The 21,587-nt window shown below is 41.8% G+C and overlaps 4 protein-coding genes and 1 pseudogene across 4 annotated transcripts; 2 read left to right on the forward strand and 3 right to left on the reverse strand.

Annotated features, from left to right (window-relative positions):
* Positions 1-1,007: 1,007 nt before the first annotated feature.
* On the forward strand, positions 1,008-3,190 carry LOC135606864 (abscisic acid receptor PYL8-like). Its single transcript, XM_065098196.1, has 3 exons — positions 1,008-1,298; positions 1,732-1,947; positions 2,670-3,190. The coding sequence occupies exons 1-3, from the start codon at positions 1,119-1,121 to the stop codon at positions 2,883-2,885; spliced, it is 612 nt and encodes a 203-aa protein (XP_064954268.1). The 5' UTR covers positions 1,008-1,118; the 3' UTR covers positions 2,886-3,190.
* Positions 3,191-3,420: 230 nt separating this feature from the next.
* On the reverse strand, positions 3,421-11,751 carry LOC135606862 (probable protein phosphatase 2C 52). The gene is made up of 9 exons (XM_065098195.1): positions 11,397-11,751; positions 10,888-11,241; positions 9,670-9,797; positions 9,481-9,579; positions 9,221-9,379; positions 7,867-7,953; positions 7,393-7,484; positions 4,733-4,807; positions 3,421-3,844 (listed from the first exon to the last, which is right to left on the reverse strand). The coding sequence occupies exons 2-9, from the start codon at positions 11,154-11,156 to the stop codon at positions 3,680-3,682; spliced, it is 1,074 nt and encodes a 357-aa protein (XP_064954267.1). The 5' UTR covers positions 11,157-11,241; positions 11,397-11,751; the 3' UTR covers positions 3,421-3,679.
* Positions 11,752-12,645: 894 nt separating this feature from the next.
* LOC135606393 (NAC domain-containing protein 76-like) lies at positions 12,646-14,179 on the reverse strand (annotated as a pseudogene).
* A 1,211-nt stretch (positions 14,180-15,390) lies between these two features.
* Positions 15,391-17,786, forward strand: LOC135606865 (transcription factor bHLH30-like). The gene is made up of 2 exons (XM_065098197.1): positions 15,391-16,078; positions 17,000-17,786. Exons 1-2 carry the CDS (start codon positions 15,803-15,805, stop codon positions 17,447-17,449), a joined length of 726 nt encoding a protein of 241 aa, XP_064954269.1. The 5' UTR covers positions 15,391-15,802; the 3' UTR covers positions 17,450-17,786.
* Positions 17,787-18,013: 227 nt separating this feature from the next.
* On the reverse strand, positions 18,014-21,141 carry LOC103977016 (GDSL esterase/lipase At5g45910). The gene is made up of 5 exons (XM_009392400.3): positions 20,610-21,141; positions 20,315-20,527; positions 20,080-20,228; positions 19,717-19,993; positions 18,014-18,522 (listed from the first exon to the last, which is right to left on the reverse strand). The coding sequence occupies exons 1-5, from the start codon at positions 20,956-20,958 to the stop codon at positions 18,293-18,295; spliced, it is 1,218 nt and encodes a 405-aa protein (XP_009390675.2). The 5' UTR covers positions 20,959-21,141; the 3' UTR covers positions 18,014-18,292.
* Between the last annotated feature and the right edge of the window lie 446 nt (positions 21,142-21,587).

Genomic DNA, 21,587 nt, shown 5'->3' on the forward strand with positions numbered 1-21,587 from the left:
TTATTTCAAACGTAACTCCGATTACATAATAAAAGTTCACAAGTTTGAGGAAATTGATTCATGTTTATCGTAATAATATAAGTTCGCTACCCGACGAAAAAATAGACAAGTCGAAGTGTTGCTCCTCATTTTATTTATAGAGAATTTTAATGATAGATTGGATATACACAACAAAGAGCTAAGAGTTGGTGATGCATCATGTCCAACCTAATTCATTTCAGATGCCATCAAGGAAACGGAGTGACATGACCATATAAGGCTATCTAGTAATCTATTTCGGAACACGCCAATTTGGATCCGTTCACTTATGGGTAGTAAGTTTCATTATCCAAATATTATTGTATGCGTTGGTTGATGGAGACCAACACATAATGGATCTCTCCGCTACCGTCCATCTCCTTCCTTCTTTTCATCTGAACCGTTCGTATATTTAGATTAAAGAAAAAAATTAGAATATTGGACTTTTATCTCGAACGGTTGACATCGTCAGAGGTGTGAGATGGACGGTCGTGAAGGACCGGCCTCAATCGGTAAGCGTTGCCATGCGCCACCCCAACGCAACCAGATGTCGGCCGATTCGAATCAACGGTCAACCACGGGAATGACGTACTGATGCCATCACCATCACCGTCCACCGGCCCGCCCCCTTCCCCAGAAGCCGACATCAGGGAGAGAGGGGTTATCTTTCGACGTAAATGCCACCGGCGTCGGGGGGCAAATTACGGCTGCGACATCGCCGACGTGGACGAGCGCGACAAGGTGGTCAAGCCTTTGTGAACCGGCGTCCGTGGTCGGCTCCGACGGGGACGGCGATGGCGACGGCGACGGCGACTGCGAGGGCAAACGGAAGTGGGTGGTGTTTACGTTATATTGGTCGAAGAGGGAGGCCGTCAGTCGATTGACCACCGGTCAGGTGTAGATAGCGCGGAGCCTGAGCGGTGGGCCCCGTCGCTGGGATTTTTGTTTTCTTTTCGTCGTTAACCCGTATAATTTGGAAGGAGGGGCGACGACACGACGGCCGAGGGGGAGATAGAGAGGTTGGTTGAGGTTTGGGAGTTTGGATTGCTTGGATTTTGATCCCGTAAGATCGTTCGACGGGCGGAGTGCGGGTGGTCGGGATGAACGACGGTGGTGGAGGAGGGGTGAGGGTGCCGGGACTAGCCGACGAGACGAACCCGACGGGGACGGGGGACCGGGCGGTGGAGGTGGATTACGTCCGTTGTTTCCACCGGCACGAGCCCAGTGAGAACCAGTGCAGCTCCGCGGTCTTCAAGCACATTAAAGCCCCCGTCCACCTCGTACGCTCTCTCTGTCTCTCTTGTACTTGGTCATGGATGAGGTGGTCGATGGATTTTCTTACGAATTTCATATTTGATACATGAAAAATATGCCGAAAAATTGCGTTATTTTTCCTTGCCAAAGTTGGATTTTTTGGTTGTTGGCCGAAGCTAATTTGTGAAAGAGGCCGGGTTTCGATCGCATCTATCGTGACTGCTTTCGATTTCTTTTCGGCTTCTTTCTTATCCTTCCCGTAGAGCTTTGCTGTTGAAAATGGATTCCTAAGTAAAAAAGATGATCTTGCATGTTACACGACAGTGTCGTCTGTTCATTCTTACTGCCATGTGATGGTGTTATAAGTAAGCTAAAGCATATTGCTCGAATTCTATAAGCTGGGTGGCGTTCAAAAGTATGATGTTATGCTTCCTTCCTTCCCTGCGTGTGTGTTGACAGGTGTGGTCTCTGGTTAGGAGATTCGATCAGCCTCAGAAGTACAAGCCCTTTGTCAGCAGATGCATCGTGCAGGGGGGCGTCGGCGTCGGGAGCCTGAGGGAGGTGAATATAAAATCCGGGCTCCCCGCGACCACCAGCTTCGAGAGGCTGGAGCACCTCGACGACAATGAGCACATCCTCAGCATCAGGATCGTCGGAGGAGACCATAGGCTCAAGGTGTGATCATCTCATCATCCTATTTATGCTGCAGCCCTGCTTCTTTCTTCATCAGATGATCATTCAGTGTTAATTTATGATATGCAAATTGGCCAACATACCTGGCCAAGCTATGCATAGATATTATTATGGCGGAAATAATGGTTCCTATCTCTCAAATATATATGATCTCTGGGTTCGATCTAAAAGATAATACTGTTGTATTTGCAGCAGCTATGTATCTTCGAAGTGTCTTTTTTTTTTGTCTGCATGGTGATTAGCAAAATCAAAATTGGAAAAAGGGTTTCCAGTACAGTCTCAGATTCAACTGTTCATCTCTTTGGATCCATTTTATCAGTCATCAGCATTACAAATGTATCACCTCACTTTGTTTCATTTAAGAATTAGCTACTGCCTGCTGGTGAGTGGAGCCACTCACCATTTTAGGTTTGTATAGCTGCATAGTTTGGCATTGACATTCAGTAGGTTGTTCCGATATGAATTTCTCCTTCATGCTTCGATCTGGTTATTATTATTATTATAGAGGTGAAACTTCGACGATGTTTCTCTCTCTCTCTCTTTCTGTTTTTTATTTTGGAATATAAGGTTTGCATTTGTTATCAACCGATGAAATCGGAGAATCCTTTTACTGAAACTTAGGTTTGCATTTGTTATCTATCGACCGACGAATCGAAGACTCTGTTTACTGAATTTTCCCTCATATATTTTCGTTTGTACCGCAGAACTACTCATCTATCATTACTGCACATCCTGAAACTACAGACGGGAGACCTGGAACTCTGGTGATCGAGTCGTTTGTGGTGGATGTGCCTGATGGGAACACAAAGGATGAAACCTGCTACTTTGTGGAGGCATTGATCAAGTGCAACCTTAAATCATTAGCTGACATATCGGAGCGCCTGGCAGTTCAGGATTACACCGAGTCGATCCACCACTAGATATAGTTTTTGTTCTGTTCCTTCTTTCTTGCTCTGAGAGCTGATTAAAATAGATCATCCACCCGTGAGGTTCACTATGTGGATGTTGCTGTGTGTGAATAATACCTATGACCGGGTTGTTTGTTCCCGGAGTTGTTTTCATGTTGAGATCATCATTAGGGCATCAGCCGTGTCAGAGTAGAGATACAAGGTGGTAAAGATCATCGGATGTTGGATCATGATGTTAAAATCTTTGGTGCATGATAGAGGCTGGAGATGCACTTTGTAGTTACTATATTGCGAATAGAAAACAGGGATTTGCCTAAGGAGACACAGATCTTATCCTCCTCATCTAAGCCTTTGATTTGGACGTGTATACCTTTCAGAGTCTGGAAAGAGCAATTTTTCGCCTTTGTAACTTTTATATTGCATATATGTTGCTGTAGATATTACTTGTGAGGGCAGTGTATATAAGTAGTCTGGCAAAAGGGTTTCTGTCTGTAGACGACATATGAAGTAGTTTCAAACAACCAAGCATTTCTGAAGTGCCGAAAACTTCAACTAAAAGACAGATAAAATACAATAATCATCGATGGGTTCATTGGCACTTTGATTACCTCTCAAATCATATCCTATGATTTTATCAGCTCAAGTAAAACTGCAAACCGGGTGGAGGTTTCATACAAGTCAACTAATAGGATCTCATACGCGAAAGTTTTGTTACCTAAACACCAAATCCGAGTTCATGAAATCGTCCATATGCAGACATTATAAGGAAAAGGTTGATATAAGCTGGCAAGAACAAAACCAAATGATCAACTCTCACTAGCCGATGTGGAATCTACAGCGAGTCGGTCGTGATGGAGTCTCACCACAATGCATGTGATGTTGTCTGCACTTCCGCGAGAAAAGGCGGTCGCTGTCAACTTCCGAGCTGCGGCTTCTGGTTCTTCCTCCATTCTTGCAATGGAAACAGCATCCTTTTTGGACAGGACATGTTGCATATGATCAGTTAGAAACTTCAACTAACTACAGAAAGATTTACAGAGGGTTTTTACGAATGTTCTCAGACAGATGGAAAATTGGCGTTATCATTTTTTTAGACCAAGATAGTGCGAGAGTTTTAACAAACAGAACATGGTGACAGAGTGACAAAGTCGACCGCAGTTAGACATTTAACTTTTTTATCTCAAAATTCCAGATGCAACTACTATATTTCAGAAAAAATTCAGGGCAGTCTGTAATGAGCCTCAGTACAGAATGCTTTCATTCCATGAAATGCATTGGCAAATAAAAAAGTAAAGAGACATGCATAGATTTTTTGTGGCTGAATGTAGTCTTTGGTTCAAAAGCATAAGGCCATCGATCGATGGTAGTAAAGGATGCCAATTGATTTCATGAAGTGAACGCTGCTACATACATCGACTAGTACAGGATACATTCCTATATCCACTCGAGACTGGTTCTGGTACCAACTACAGATTTGCCCTTTATGCCAATTTATAGATCAAACCAAAAGTTCAAGTCTCCAGTGGAGACTGAATCAAGGGGGGTGGTTTGAAGGAAATAACAGGGAGGGAAAATTCTAAAAGAGAGAGCATCAGTAATTTTGATAAGGTTTCAGATGTTTCTACATTGTTTGGGGATTTTCAGACATGATTTGGCTAATGGGTCATATTTCAAAAACATGCCTGCATCGAGGATTTAAGTCTTGGGCCATATTGGACATGTTACCGATATCCAACAAGATAGCAACATGTCGAGATCCCCTATCTCAATGACACTTTAATCATCATATCATACCATGTAGCATGTTCAGACAATTTTTGCCCAGATAGCCAAACATTGCAGTAAGTGGAAGAGCTAACCTCATTTGTGACGACATCCCACAGTCCATCACTTGCAAGAACAAGCAACTCCAATTCCTGATCAACCTCTTCTTCCTGCAATGATTGAAACGTGTTGAACAAAGTTAATAACGTTGTCACAATAGGTAAATGCTGTTCGTAGGCATGCAAATGTATTCCAATTCATTTTATAGTACTCTATCCAAAAAGCAACACTAGTAAACTTGTGGAGGTTTTTCTGAATACAGTAAAGACAGCTGTGCAAAAATGGTATTACCTAGAGGATGTGACATAACATTTGTCCAATTTAATCAATTGAATTGTTGTGCATCAATTAATATAATATAATATAATAAAGGATCATAAAAAGTATCGAGTAAAGAGTCCATTCACTTGCTGAAGAAGGTGAAACATTTGGTACTCCTTGAACTTGTATATTTGACATCAAATATGTAAATCACAGAGGATGGAATGCCTAGCTCCAGACACATGATGGTGGTGCTCTTAGAAGCATGGTTTTAAGCCCTCAATCATACACCATAAAGTTAACCAAACATGGCAAAATTTACACGAATTGCAATTAGCACTGTCAAAGTTTCCACTCATCTTGTGTTTTAATGAACTTTTCACTTCAGTGGTAGCAGAAATAGAAATATCAGATCCTCATTTTTTTTCTTCCTAAACAAGTCTAGCATAATTTTAATTTGACATGTTAAGGAGATAGAATTATTGAGGTGACCACAGTAATGAGTAACCATACCACATAAAAGGATACTGACAATATTACACATAAAAGGATACTGACAATATTACAGGTAACTATGGTTAGGTAAGGCTGAGGGGACACGAGTCTTGACGAAAAAAATTAGACTCAAGACCCTTCAGTATGCATCTTGTCCCTTCATTACAGTCATTGAGACAGATCTTAAAACCAAGAGAAATTAAAACTGAAATAACCTTAAAAGAACAAACTACCAAGTCAACTTGATTTGACTTGAAAACAGTAAACACTGTCAAAGAAGGCATCAAAGAGCTCAACCATAACAAATTAGGATCTTGGATACAGAATAATGACCTAGATGCAATAACAATAGAAGATCTGAGCGGATAGTTAAAATAGATGGTTAGGTACCTATAAGTAAAAGCAAGGATTACAATACTGAATGATACCGCCCGTACCGAACGGTACATACTGGTCCGCCAGTAGACTGGTACGCGAACCGCCCGCTACCTGGTGGTACCATTGATCTAGCCTCATATCGGATGATACAGGGCTGTATCGGGTGGTAACGGTCGATATTTCGACCGTCGCCGCCTGCTACCGGGCGGTATCAGCCTGGCTATGACGAGGGAAGAAGAAGCGTCGAGGGAGAATAGGGAGAAGACATTCGAAGAAGAGGGATAATCAGAAGAACCTCGATGCTTCCCGATCCAATGCCGCCCTCCCTCGACAATCCCGATCTAGGAGGTAACGGAGAGGGGGTGGATTGGCTTCTTTCTTCGCCACGGCCTTCGCCGAAGGCTAGAGACGCCTGCGACATTCGCCGCGTTCTTCACCGAAGGCCGAAGACGTCTGCGGCCTTCGACGTCTTCATTGAATGCCGCAAATGACGGTCATCTCCTTGTTTAACGCGACGAGGAGAAGAAAAGGAGACAACGTCGTTGAGGCAACGTACGCCTCCTTTTTTATTTTTTATATTATTTTTATATTATATTATATTATATTATATATATATATATATATATATATATATATATATATATATATATATATATATATATATATATATATATATATATATATATATATATATATTCGAGCGGTACACCTTAGCATACAGCTCAATACGCCCGTATCGAGCAAAACTCGAAACACCGATATGGTACGAAATTATAAACCTTGAGTAAAAACTTTGTCTTTAATTATTGTTCAGTAGAACAAGAAGATTGATAGTTTGTTCAAAATTAAAGTAAAATGGTTAAAGTGGGAATATATCAAGAGTTTTATGTGACCACTATGATTTACGGTTCTAACTATCAGGACAATCAAAAGCCAACATTGTGTACAAAATTAGTGCCAGGGAGATGAGGAGTAGAAGATGATGTTGGGAGAATAGAAAACGTTGAATTGATGGAAAATTGGGTGTGACTTCAATCAAAGATATAATGAGAAGGAACATTTAAGATGGGCATGAATATGTCAAAGATTCATGGATGAAAGGTTTCAGAGGATTAATGTTTTGCCATCAAAATAGTAAAAACTGAGAAGTCTATAAAGCCAACATCTTGTTTGTTGATGTTTAGAGGTTTTAACGGCACAATGTGTTCAAGGGTCCCTAGGATCTGACTATTACCATGTTATCATGTGAAAATTAGTGCAGATGGTTAGAAATGAACATATAAAACTTTGTCATATCATACGGTTGCCTTTGCACCTATGTTCTATGATAATTGACATAATTTGCTGGGACCTGAACATGGTGACATGAAAGTGAGTCATTAGTTCAGTGAGACAACCTAAAAGCTGACAGCTAAAAGAGCACTACTCTTGGAGAATGGTAATATACTGAAGGTGAGAAGAGGATAAAACTGGAAATATGAGCTTAGGATCATAAGAGCACATTTGGACTCTACAATTAAGAAACACAAAGATTAAGAGAATTCATGGTGTACTGGATTACCTGAATCTCAGGTTCTGCCACGACATACTGCTTCAAATGGCGGTTACCAAATGCACGTGACATTGCTAGTACACCCCCTACCCTCCATGTACCTGCAAATTCAATATGCTCTCAGTCTACAAAAGTTAACATAACCCAAGCCATAACACGACACCAGTACAATGAAACAAAAAATGAAACTATATTTTGTTGAGGATTTCATATTAGGATAGATCATTAGAAAAATTATGTAGATATACCATATTCAGTAAGCTAGGTTGTATGCCTCAGTTCATTGGGATTTAAAGGATTTCACAATAAGTTACAGGTAGAAATTTTTAATCATCAATAAAATAATTCACCTAGAGATTAACTGACTCTGAACTTCAAATATTTTTTTGCGATATCATACCTTAAGTTAAAATTTTAATATAAATGTCATTAGCAAACTGCATATTCTGATCAATTACCTGTACTTCTCAAACTAGGACTTACCAGCCCACATAACAAAGCCACCAGCATTTTCAATTCTGTTGCGCTCATCACTTCTGTTTGGCTTGTGATCATCAGAAAGAGCGATTGCTTCCAGAATAAATATAAAAGACAATTTAGAAATAACTTATGAAACATATGTGAGGGAATGAAAGTCAATAAGAACTGTGCAGAGAATCCATATAATTTATATACCAACATTCCACAAAAGGAAACGAGGATGAAATGTAAACTGTATCAAATGCTTCCAAAATGTCAATTAACCTTCAGAAAACATGTTTTCCAGATTCTGGGGAAATGTAAGTTTTGCTGTAAGAAAAATTTTCCAGACTATGTCATCAAGACAACAACCAAAAAATAATATCGATAACAACAACCAGAAGCCACATAGTCCCAACTATTTGTGATAGGCTATATAATCCTGTATTGAGCTCTAAGCTCTATTCCACAGCAATATCATTGGTCAAACTAATTCAGTCAAATATCTTTGCATTGTTTCTGATAGTTGTCTGAGAGCTTCTTTTACCTCTCCTTGCATCGCCAACTATAGTTGAATCAACTTATCTAGCTGATGCATCTACAGGTCCCCTTATGATAGGTCCATATATTTTATGAGTTTACCTCATTTTTCCTATGATCAACCCGAGTTATTAACAAATTAAAAAAAATTATCCTATCTTTTCTAGTAATCCTTTTCATTTATTTCAATACACTCTTCTCAGTGAAATAACCTTTCAATAAGCTGTTTCTTTATTAGCCAACATTCTAATCCATAAAGCATAGTTGATCTCACAGCTACTTTCTTTTTAGCCTAAGAGGAACATGACATTCAAAACAAACCTTGATGCCTCTTTCTAAGTTAGTCATCCTGCATTAACTCTATATAATATGTACCTTTGGTGATCTTTGATTCCCATTTAATGATCAACCCAATGCATTACTTCTGTGATAATGTTGTTGGTATGCTATCCTAAACCTATTGTAATTAAAATTAGTAGTCAAATGAAATGAAATATCTTTAAAGACAGATGCAACTTGGACAATCAAGTAAATACATGGAACTGCTTCACATGTTATACATGATATACCGGCACAAATCTAGGATAATGCCAGATTTTATGATTAAGATTATGTCTGCAATTGAAATAACTCAAATCTCAAATTTTGCAGGTACCAGTAGAACTCCATTGAAGCTATTATGAATACAATTAATAAAACAAACAGAAGAGACGTAAAAATAAACAATAACTAGCCAAGAAAGATATCAACAATCGGCATAAAATATGATTATCCAGGACATGCAAAAAGATATTCTGTCCTCTTGATGGAAAAAACAACAAATTAAGACAACTTGTACCTTCGCCTGCCTTTGACATCACAACCCGTGAATCACCAACATTGGCTACATATAACTGGTTTCCGATAAAAATAGCTGTTGAAGCGGTAGAACCATCATCTCTGAAAGCAATTCTTTCAGCTTCCAGGAAGTCTGAATCAGTTTTAAGATATGTTTCACCTGTGGTTCACACAAAAAGATAAACCAAAGTAACACATTAAAATATATTTCATTAATCAGTTACCAAAACTCTGAACCAAAGTTAAATGTCTTAAACATACTAATAGCCAATTTTGTGTCTGTCATGAACAGTGGATGTTTCATAAGGTTTTCAAATAAGTGGTCCTTCAAATATTCAGCAGCACGAGATCCACCATGACCTTCAATGTTAAGATGTCAATAGAACATAAAACTTGCAAACCAAGGAAAATTATAATAAAGAATAAACAAGAGAGCAGAAAATATCAAACCATCAAATATTCCGAAGAGGCTAACAGATTGCTCATTGATGTTAGATATTTTAACATCACAACAATCCTCCATGCTTGCTCTCCTTCCCCTAAAACTTGAATATCCATAACTCAATCTTCCATCCTCACTGCCAGTCAAATAAAAGTCCATGATGTGACACATTCAGTTTAATCTTCCAAACATAACACAGTAAAAGGAGCTAATGTAGTATATATATATTGACAATATACAAGGTTGACAAGAAAACATTTACTATATCCTAACCACTAGCAATGATGTTTACAAGTTAGGTTGTCTCTATAAGTAAAACAATGAAAGCTGCTTTTGGAATAAATATGAAGATACTGATACCCACTGCAATATCAGGAGTACCATAGCACACCGCCACTGGGTTTGGAAACATCTCTAGCATGACAAAATATCTAGGACCTTCGGAATGCTTTGTTAGTTGGACGACTGATACAAGAACAGCACAGGTTTTGACTTGTTTAAGAAAGACCTCATTAGTACATGGAAGAACTTCCATCCATGTACTGCAAGAATACTTGTCATGCAGCAAAAGCAATAAAGTACATGGTACAATGAGGCAAAAAGCAATACATAGTTTGTCATCCTTCATGTACACAAACCAATCAGAAGCCTTGTAGCACCTATGATGATAAAAGCCACCAAGAACAAATATTATTCATAGCTAATATAAACTAAACAAAGTCACAAATAATTAGGAAGGATATTTTACAGCCAAATTCTTGTAACAGGATGCCAAGTAAATAGTACAGAAGTGGGTGTAAATAGAGTTCCCTGTTAAGTTTATTTAAAGCTTGCTGCATGAAAGGGTGGAAGAAAGTTGATCTAAGGGTATATGCCCCTCTCAGTACAAGGAAACCCATGGAGAATCGGAAGTTGTATCTGGTATCACCAATTAACTTATACACGATGAACATCAACACTGGTGTACATAACAGATAAACTGTTCAAGCTCAGTGTTCAATACAAAAATTTACCCCCGTATAAGGACTTCAAAACCTTTCAAATAACTTGTACCATACAAGGAAGACTGATGTATGCTTCTGGCCTTAACAGCATGGACGCCTTACAACGATATTGCTATGACAACATGTTGTAACCACACCAGCTATGACTCTATTGTGCATGCTCCTCATGTTTAAATTAAAATGTCAAAAGTTGTAACACCCTTACAAACAGAAAAGATTTACCTTTTCCATCCACCGCTCACATAATCTCCATCTCCACCGCGGTCTTTTTCCTGCAACACATTGACGATAGCTTGAGGTCCCATAGATGCGCTCGAATCGAACATCATCTTCGCAGACGCCCTGAATTTGCGGTTGTTCCAGTGACAGAAGGCTGGTTTCAGGCTCAGATCCCTCCCCCAACTCCTGAAAAGCCTCCTACTGGAAGATATATAGATCAGACCGGTCGCTGGAACTGCCAAATTTCTGAAACTAGCTCTGCATACCACCATCTAAGTGGGTTGCTGACCACCAATAGTGCCGGATAACCCACCCAAAGCGGATATGATTAGCCAATAGAGAAGAGAGATAGCGAATCTGTGAAAAAGTTGATAACTTTTAGGAAATAATCAGGAACAAAGATGCCATTTTCAGCCTCCAATCGGATCTCGCTCACAGAATTCTCCACCAAAGAATCAAGAGAGAATTGCAACAGGCAAGAACGGGCCTTCCCCAAAAAGAAAGAAGAGTACCCCAGCGGAAAGAAAGGATCTCCACGCAGAATTCAAACTCGATAAAATCCGGGACCTATCCGGGTGGAATCAGGAACAGAAAGCTTGGATGTTCGCTCCCAGAGCGGCAAAGACCCGGTTTTGGAGAAGGAACTCGGACCCGGAGGCAGAGAAGAGATGGAGAGTTTCCGATCTCCTGGCGAGCCGACGCATCCCAAAAGGTGACGAATCCTAGAGGGAGAGGGGCGCCCGCTGCCCCACTTCCTCGCCTCGGACGCTACGGGTGTCGACTGCGGAGATTCAAGAGCGAGCTCTCGATATAATAATGTCCACAACATACAATTCGATGGGAGACTCGAGTGGTATGGTATGATGAATCGGGCCTTCTGGCTTTAGGGGTTGGGAAAGGGTGGGGGGCGAGGCGACGTCGACAGATAAGGAAGACAACAATTAATTCATAAAAATGTCCAATTTATTAATATCAAATTAGATTTGTCAAATTTCGCCCCTTTTTTTCTTTTCTTTTTAAGATGAAAATTTTATAATCATTTAAAATATATTCAAATAATTAACTATAAACTCAAAAACAAAAAAAATATCCCTATCTTATGTTTCAAAGAACACATGTATCTCATTTTAGCTTTTCAACAAAATCATTACTTAATATTAATTTAATGAGTTCAAAAGGAAGATATAGTTTTGTGAGATCACTTTATATTACTGTAATTTTATAATTATTAATTTAATAACAATAACTAATAGGTTCTTTGTCATCTCAAATAACAAAACTAGTTGGTATGATGTGTCACTGTCTAAATGGGTGATCAAAGGAATAAACAAAAGGGTTCAGACAAATTTTGCTTGGCAGGGAACGATGATTGCTGTTTGGGAAATTACTTGGTGAAGTACAACTCACCACAAAGACCCAATTGCTCTATCATGCACTCTTGGCCAAATGGATTCCCAAGCTTTTCAATGATCACCTAAGTCTTGGATATGATGTTTCACATCAAATCAAATATATGATCTGTTCTCTTAAGAAGACAATATTCTTGACTTGATTTAAGTCGATAGAAAATAGATTAAATAATTATAATCACATCAAATCATTAGTTTTGACTTCTATATCTGTAGAGCTGAATATTTAAGATGTTGGATCAAGATTTATAATATTCAATCAATAATATATTTGATTTCTTCCACTGAATTTGTATCCTTTTTCTTTGCCTCAATAGATATTGTATGTGACAACTTATAACAAATACAAATCATCTCAAAATTAATAAAATTTATCTAAATAACATATCATCTGTAACACAAGTTCATGGGGAGTGGAGGAACGAAGGATGGGATGGTGGGCTCAGAGCTCACACGAGCTGAGGGAGATACATGGAGGCATTAAATGACAAGTCACACAGGGTTTGGAAGTTGTGCTTGTGATCCACCGGAGAACATCCGCTTGCCTTCGATGGATTGAACCGGTCTTCTTCGAGGATTGCTTCTGGTGGGATGACTCCTTGATGGTTCTTCTTCTTGAATACTCTGCAGACAGCCCATCCATCTTCCTACGTAGCCCAAAAGGATTTCTCTTAGCTTGGCTAAAATTTTCATCGATTTCTTCTTCTATGAGCAGAAGGAATACTGATTCAAGACGATGCAACTAGGGATCCTGAATGGCTCTTCTTTCTGAGGACAAAGTGGGATTTCTGTGGTGGTTCTTGCCACATAGAATAAAGAGAATGATAGAATGTGCTTTTAAATGACTTTTGTTAGGTGTGACTGCAGGTTCACCATACCTGAATGTCCAAGCTTTCATCCAGACGATACTCATGCATGATCCAATCAGTCTTCTGGCCATGAGGGGTTCTCCCGGTGTAGAACTACAGGGTTTTCCTCATGCCAATCCTCCTTGAGTTGCTAAGATGGATGGCTTTGTCCCTCCCTCCCTGTGCCCTTCAAGAAACCTGCAGTTGTTGCTCGGTTGGTTCGAGTTCCGGTAGGGTACTTGTTGTCCTTGTGGCTAAAGAAGAACAACTCGTTTTGAGGCCCACACCCAATTCTGCACTTCTCTGTTGAGGAATCAGAGTACTCCATGTTAATAGTTCCTAAGCAGAGAGCTTATCATCTTAGTGATACTACAGAAAGGGCAGAATATGGATCCTATGATAGAGCGAAGCACAGTGAACTGAACCTTCGATGTCCCATGGCTCAAGTTTGTTGACGTCGACCTCTCTTATAACATCAAGATCAATGGCTTCATAGGCTACTTTCTTCCTCAGGTAAATAATACAGCAGCTCTTCATCTGTATGGTGAAACCGGAAGCCCGGAGGCACTGCTAGCTGCCCGTTGCTCGGCGTCATGCTTGCTTGAATTGTCTTCTCTGAGAGAGAGAGAGAGAGAGAGAGAGAGAGAGAGAGAGAGAGAGAGAGAGAGAGAGAGGAATCCCAGGAAAACAGTTATGATTTTGCCCTAAAAAAGATGCATGTGTTATACCTTCTTCTTAACATGAACATCAGAATACATCTTTTGAGCTCCCAAAAGCCCGATCTACACACCTCGGGGCAACCTCGGCTTCTTCTTGATCTGCTTCCAAGACCAAGGTAAGCCAAAGAGGCAAAACGAAGGCATTGTCAGGGTGGTGTGAGGGGGTTTGGACGTGCAAGGAACCCCCAGCAGCACTCCACCGCGAACCTCAGTGCGAGGCTGCCTCGAACCATATATAATAAAGCAGAAGGCAGAGCGTTTTGTGGTACGTGGGATTTCAATTGCTGCCCCGATTAAGGGATTCCTACGCTATCTCCCCTTCGCCATCACCCGGTCAAACACCGAGGCGTTTGAGATTTGGATTACATATATCCTAAAATGATGGAGAGAGATGAGCTTGAGCAAGTTGGTAATCTTTCATATCCTCATTTTACTGTCAAAACACCACCTCTCATTTTACTGTCACCGTATGGGCTCCTCGAGTTGAATGAGTTAAACAAAGGCATCTCTTATTAAGGCTGTCGTGATGACCTATCTTCATTCCTCTCACTGTCAATGAATTAAACATTAGCTCGCTTGTCAGCTTCTCTCGACATGTTTGGCTGCATCTAATCCAGCATTGTGATGGATGGATCTCCAGCCCATGAAAATATTCATATGTGGTAAGTATGGATGACAAAACGAATTTTGTTCCTATTATTTAACAAGTATAAATAATGTGTTTTGCCAATGACAGTCATAAACTATACATATTCGGGTAGAGAGAGAGAGAGAGAGAGAGAGAGAGAGAAAAGGAATTGTTTTCTATGTTCCTTTTCTCTCTCTCTCTCTCTCTCTCTCTCTCTCTCGTATGGGATGATTTGATTTGATTTGCTTTGCTTCTCGTAGAATTGCTGGTTTTATTTGTTTTGAAGCTTCGAATCTTGAAATGGGCTGAGGATTCGCACCTCCATGAGATGGGTGGATTCTTCTTTGAGCAAGTATGTTTCATGCTTCTGCAGCAGGTCGTCACGTCGGTGGGGACGAAGAAAAATGCGACCTACCTACCTAACTCGACCATCATCATCCTTTTACATTATCAAATCGGAGGGAAGCAGTTCGTCGATGCTCAAAAGAGAATTGGTATAAGATCCCCAAGGCAACGAGAGGAGACAAGCGAGAGAGTTAATGTGGCCACATAGGTCTTGAGGGGACAGGACGCATGTTCTATATGCTTATCCACCACCTTTTCATCTTTGAAAGAGGCCACATTTCTGAGTCCCAACAGTGCTTGGGTGGGTGCACTTCTGCAAATTATAAAACTAATTTCTCCACACATCATTATTTGTTATATATATATATATATATATAGTACACAACCTTTCTGCAATTTTGTTATTGGAAGTAAAAAAAATATTATTATTGTAAACGAATAAATTGATGTGACAATATGTTTGACATTCTTATCCTTTCATTTAAATTACTTAAAAATAAATTAGGGATTAATTTATTTATCTTCGTCGTATATAAATCTTCAATTTGCTTCCCGCAAGAGCTCATTCTCACTATTGAGTTTTGGATTCTTCTGCCCCCTCGACGAAAAGGTGTGGCCTTTCTACCGATTCCGAGATTGTTCGCCCTGGAACGGAGGGAGAAATGGTCGATTTCAATAGGAGATCGAAGATGAAACCGGCGTCCCTTTAGACCCTGCCTCCAATTCTGTTCTCGCACGTAATGGAAGCAATCGATTGGATCATAAGAAGAAGAGCAACTGGATCCAACTTCGGCGAGCAAGTAGAGGGCGAAGCGACGAAACTGCGGCGGCTGAGGCTCCCCTTCTGGTCCTACCCCACGAACCGCCCTCCCGGTTCCTGAGTTCCCGAAGGAGGGCTTGAATCTTGAGTTGCTACTTCTTCTTCTTCTTCTTCGGTTTTTTTCTCTCCCTCTCTTTGTTTGCCACCTGATGGGTTCTGTTCCTGTTGGGGATTCGGGGTTCTGTAGACGGTTTCCTAATGGTCTAGGGTTTGATTTTGGGTCGGATGGGTCGTCGTCTTCGATGGTGTTGGATCAGGAAAGAAGGGCGCCTTCGAGGCTGGGAGGCAAGAGGGTGGGCGCAGGGATTCTGGACGCGAAGACGGCGATGGCGATGAAGAGCCACAGCGAGGCTGAGAGGCGGCGGAGGGAGAGGATCAATGGCCACCTCGCCGTGCTGAGGAGCATGGTCCCCTGCGATGACAAGGTTACTAATCGCTCTCTCTTTGTTCTTCTTGCTCTGTTTTGTGTAGTTAATTGGCAGGTTTCCTTGTGCTGTGGAGGTCCCTCCCGTTAACGCCACTTCACTCTTTTCAGACTCGCTGTTATTTCGGGTGATTTTGATTATGTTCTATGTGCATTTCTTTCATTTACCTGTTAGATCGAAAGTTAATGTTTATCCATTTTCAGTATCTTTTGGTTCATTTAGTTGGAATTCTGTCTCCATTAATCTTTTAGCTCATTGTTGTTTTCATTAGCATTAAAATAGGTTTTAGCCTCCCTCCTAGAATAACAAGGCAAAAAGAATCACATCTTTGTGGTTAGTTATCCTTCTTTCTTCCTCCCTTTCCTCCTCTTTGTTTTCTTCTTTTTTTGTTTAGATCCTTTGTCAGAATTGCAATTTCTTTGCAAGACCTTCTGCTTATTACCTATTGGGCTGTGAGATGGTATTTTCAAAAGATCATGTTTCATTTAGGAACAGATATAGCTGTCAACTGATCTATTGTCAAAACTCAACAATGAAGTGCACCCATGACTAGAACAAAATATGCTAAGCTTTGGTTTGACTGGCAAATGGTGGTGGGCAAACTTGATCTGGATCGGCTTCCGACTTATCTCTTGTCATCGATATTGACTTGACCTAGAACATAAGCTCGATTGGTGTTCCTGTCACTCTCTGAATCCTTTCCTACTTGACTTGGCAGAACACTACTGACATATGGTAAATCATGATCAATCTGTGATTCTTGGTATGAGTAAATTTATACTGTGGCAAAACTGCATCTAAATATATATACCTCCAAATAACAATATGTTTTCTAAGTGTCTTTTGTGCCTTTTTGATATATCTTGAAAGCAACTTCCCTTGTTATAAGACAGTTTAGTAAGAGGCTATGGTTACTTACAGATGGAGAAAGCTGCCTTACTCGCACAAGTGATCAGCCATGTAAAGAAACTCAAGAGGAATGCTGCAGAAATCAACAAAAGTTACACTGTTCCATCGGATACTGATGAAGTGAGAGTTGAAGTTGAAGGAGATATGACGATCGCTGGCAGATTAATGGTCAGAGCATCTCTATGTTGTGACGACCGGCCAGAGATCCTTGCAGATCTAAGACAAGCACTGAGTGGTCTGCATCTGAAAACTGTTAGAGCTGAAATTTCAACTTTGGGTGGCCGAATGAAAAATGTACTCACGATGACATCCGAAGGAACCTTTAGCAACGTCGACAAGCATCTTTTTGTGGCTTCTGTTCACCAGGCCCTGAATTCCATACTTGATAGAGTCAAATCACGAGAAGACTTTCTGTCAAGGGCATCATTCAGCAACAAAAGGCAAAGGATCTCACCATTCTGAGTCCTCAAGCTCCTCTTCATGAATTCTATGCCATGGAGTTGAAGCACATAATCGCTCTGCTTGCACTCATCAGGATGCTACTTTTTCGTTTGTATCCACTGTGAAAAACAAACTTCAGATTGCTTATCGGGCAAGCGTCATTGAATTTTATAGACCACAACCGCAGCGAGTATTTCTAAATGGTAGAGCTTTGAGGTACTAGAGCTTCCCTTATATTGATGTATGATGATCCACTCTTCATCAGAAGTGTGTTAGCTATACTCTGATTTCCTAATGTAAATAAGCAAGGCATGTGAATTTGATGAATTAAAACAGTAGATGTTCTTCTTGTGATACACATCTAAATACTTTGCACTTGTTTCAGCTGGTTTGATGCGAAGATGGAAGATCAGAATCAACCAAGAACGTATGGAGGCAAATAAAGCTGCCTTCATGTTTGCATACCACTTACAGTCGTAGAAACAAGCTAAATAAAGGTACATGTACGTATACACACACATATATATATAGAAGATTACTACGAATTTATGAAATATGTCCGTCACAACAAAACCAATCGAAGAGTAACAAATTCAAAGAATAATAATACAAGGTTTCATCAATAAATGTCTCTTCGCTTGACATGCTTTAAACCCTCGAATCATCATCAGCTCAAAACAATCAATCATCCTGTTGCCAATCCTAAATATGTATAGCTGTAGTCATCAAAAAAAGAACTCATGTGTCAAGAACAGCGGAACAGCACAGACGCTGTTCTCCTATAAAGAGAGAATAGAGGGAGGTAACTTTGATTCGGTAATCAAGGAGCTGCTGCTGCATGTACTCCCGGCTGTAAAGCTCTAATCAACTACGGGCGGAGCTCAGAATAGGGGGGTCGACGTAGGGACCGTGCAGCCAGCCGTCGGCGATGGCACGGTGAGCGGCCTCGGTCATGTGGATGCCGTCCCAGTTCACGTGTGTCGACACGTCGTCGCACACGGTGAAGTTCTTCTCGCTGCACCGTCTTTCTTGGTCGTAGTTGTAGATGTTGTCGCCCTTCCCACAGCAAGCACGAAGAGCTCCGGCGGTGAATCCTGTGCCAAGTTAAAATAGATGATCTTAACTGCACATCAAATCATGCATGTACGTATGTCAACTGCAGGGCGCTAACGTTGCAGAGGAACACACAATATGACGACTGCTTGTGTCGAGTTCGAAGGCAAAGACTACACTAGAATTCATCGGAGTTGCAACCAGCTTCACGACACTCGTAAACCGTAAGCCCCGTCAAAGCCGGGCACCGTTCCCGCAATCAATGGGATCCATCCGCAACGGGGGACAACTCCCGAACCGTTGTTTGTTCCTGCCCATGTTGTTTCCACCTGCTTCCCACGATGAATCCTCTCGGAGGTCGTGTCACGAGATTCCCTGGCCGACCTTAGTGCCTAATGCTTCTTTCCGAGACGAAGAAACACGTCTGTGACTCCTAACCAAACACCCCATACGCATCTTCACATGCCTCGACAACCGAAAGCATCAAATTCCCAGCTTTGCGTGTGCGGATCAAACATCTCCCGCAGCCCTGCGTGCGTGCCACACCTCACTCAGCTTTTGCTTTCCCCATGTTTTTATGATGGGTGTGTGTGTCGTAGATTAGACATGGTGGTTTAAAGACCATTCATTCATTAGACAAAGAACATGAGGGATTCACGCCTCAAAATCACATCAATCAATATTTGGCCCTCGTCAGATAAATCACTGGCCAACCATTTCACACTTCGAGTTCGGTGCATATGTTCCGATTACCATTTCGCTACTACTGACAGTAAACGTGGTGTGGGTGGGTGAGTGGTCCAACAGTGGCAGGTGGTGTTGCTGGCATACTAATCCAAATAAAATGATGTTATGGTCCACTATCCGACACTCGGTCTAAAGTTTAATGTGTGTGCCACTCCTAAACTTAGTATTCTTCTCTCTAAATCCACAGCATTTTAATTGCTCCTCGTGGCTTCCATTTAGATCGATGAAATCATCCACCAGTGCCTCGATTTCATTGTGGTGCATCTCCAAAACATGGCTTGCGAGGACTCACATTTCATTACGTAACTTAATGCATGAACCATCGATCACTTTTTTTATATTGGAAGTCAAATTTGCTCTACCAACAAAGAGAAATCATTTCGGAATGGCCAAGTTAGCAGTATCAGTGTTCCATTCTTCCGAAGCTAACTAGTTTCATGAGAATTAGATTTGTGGATGAATAAAGGGAACAAGTTCGTAAGACTCACCATACTTGAGTGGATTGATGGCGAAGTCGATGATCTGGGAATAATAATCCGCGTATCGGATGGATACCGCGGGGTGCTTGCGCCGGAGATGGTCGAGAGATTTCCGGAGCAGTGCGTTGTGCAACCACGACAGGGCGTTGTAGCTCCTCGTGCATCCGGTCTTGGGGCCGTAGTCTTCGGGGTCAGGCGTGTGGAAGTTGGTCAAGTACAGTGGGAAACACCCCACGGGCAGCACTCCTGGCACGATGATGTCCGCTGCACCGAGGCCGATCAATCTCTGCGTGCACGGACCAGTCGGATGAGAATTAGTGGGGGAATCGAGAGAGGTATCCAACGATGGCTCAAATGATTGAAGCTAATCACCTCCACACCATCCGAGAGAGCGTCGATGACATGGGGCACGAAGGTGTTCACTTCATCTATCGGCGTTGCGAAGAAGAGAGCGGTGCTGTAGTCGTTTCCTCCGAACTCGCCGACGATGAAGAGAGACTTGCTCAGGAACTCCTTGCAGTCTGCCGTCCAATAACCGTATCAGCGGCAAGAATAGAGGACGGGTCGATGTAGGGAACGCATGCAATCGCAAGCATATGTGCATCACCTTGCGGCGCGCCGCAGATGGAGGGCAGCAGCCTCTCGAATCGCTCCACCTGGGTGTGGAGGGAGGCATTGACCCACAGGCCTCTGCTGAGGTTGCGCTCGTTGAAGAACTCGAAGCCGAGCGTGGTGGCGGCGACGACGGCGAAGTTTGCGCCTCGCTTGAAGTCGTGGTCCTCCTGAGACGGCGGAAGCAGCGGAAATCCCAGCGCCTGCGCTGCGGGACGTGCAACAGAGTTTTGGTTTATGATCCGCAGTTAGGTGGCCGGCGAAGAGGGGTATACATGTGCGGTAGGTACCTATGAAGTCGATGACCAGGCGGCCGTCGGAGCACCGACCGGTGGCGTTGCCGAAGAAGGTCATGCCGTACGGGAGCTTGGCGATGCGGACGTTGCCGGTGTCGGCCATCGAGTCCCCGAAGCTAAACAGCGCGTTGTAGCGTTGAGAGGAGGAGGGATGGAGGGAGGAGAGGAGGAGAAAGAGGAGGACGGAGAGCTTCATGGTTGGAGAGGAGGGACGGGCGAAGCACGTGTCGGGTCGGACGACTCCTCGGTCTCTTCTCATAGCGAGTCTCCCCTGCATTGATTTGGGACAAGTCACAGCGTCTTGTACTCTGTTCTTCCCCATCGATGATAGAGGCGCCACCATCTCAGCTGTACGAGACCCAAATGTATGGATCCCCACCACATCACGTATGTCAGCTTTACGACAACAGATGGATCACATCTCCCGGATATTAACGGGTTCATTTCATCTGGGCATCATTCGTTTTCCTCAGCACCGGTGCTTCAGCGGAATCCCAGGCGAGGAAGTCACTGCACAAACGTGAACCCAACCAATGTTTCAACAAGCAAGTCAAAATTCTCGAAAGAAAACTATTTAGTAGGAAAAATAAAAGGATAATATCATATTGGATCTCATGGGATAAAGGAAGGACTAATGCATGATGATGTTGGATCCATACAAAAATAGAGTTACGTTTAAGATCACAATGATGTCCGCCCACTTCTCTTAGCTTTGGGCCACATTTTGTATCAAAAGAATACGAAAACATAGTATCATATTGTCGAGAGAAGTTTGGCAGTACAACAGGGAGTTTACTATAATGATGTCAGGCTCTTCCGAGGAAACTTTGAGCCATTTCTTTTATGCAAAGCATGAAGCCACGCTCACTCAAAGAATCTATAGAAAATAGTCAGACAAACAAAGACCTCGCATGGCAGCTAACAACAAGTGGATGTGCTCACCCACCATCATCAAAGTGCAGTGAAACGAAT

This window comes from Musa acuminata, chromosome BXJ2-3 (assembly GCF_036884655.1).
Source record: "Musa acuminata AAA Group cultivar baxijiao chromosome BXJ2-3, Cavendish_Baxijiao_AAA, whole genome shotgun sequence".
NCBI lineage: Eukaryota > Viridiplantae > Streptophyta > Magnoliopsida > Zingiberales > Musaceae > Musa > Musa acuminata.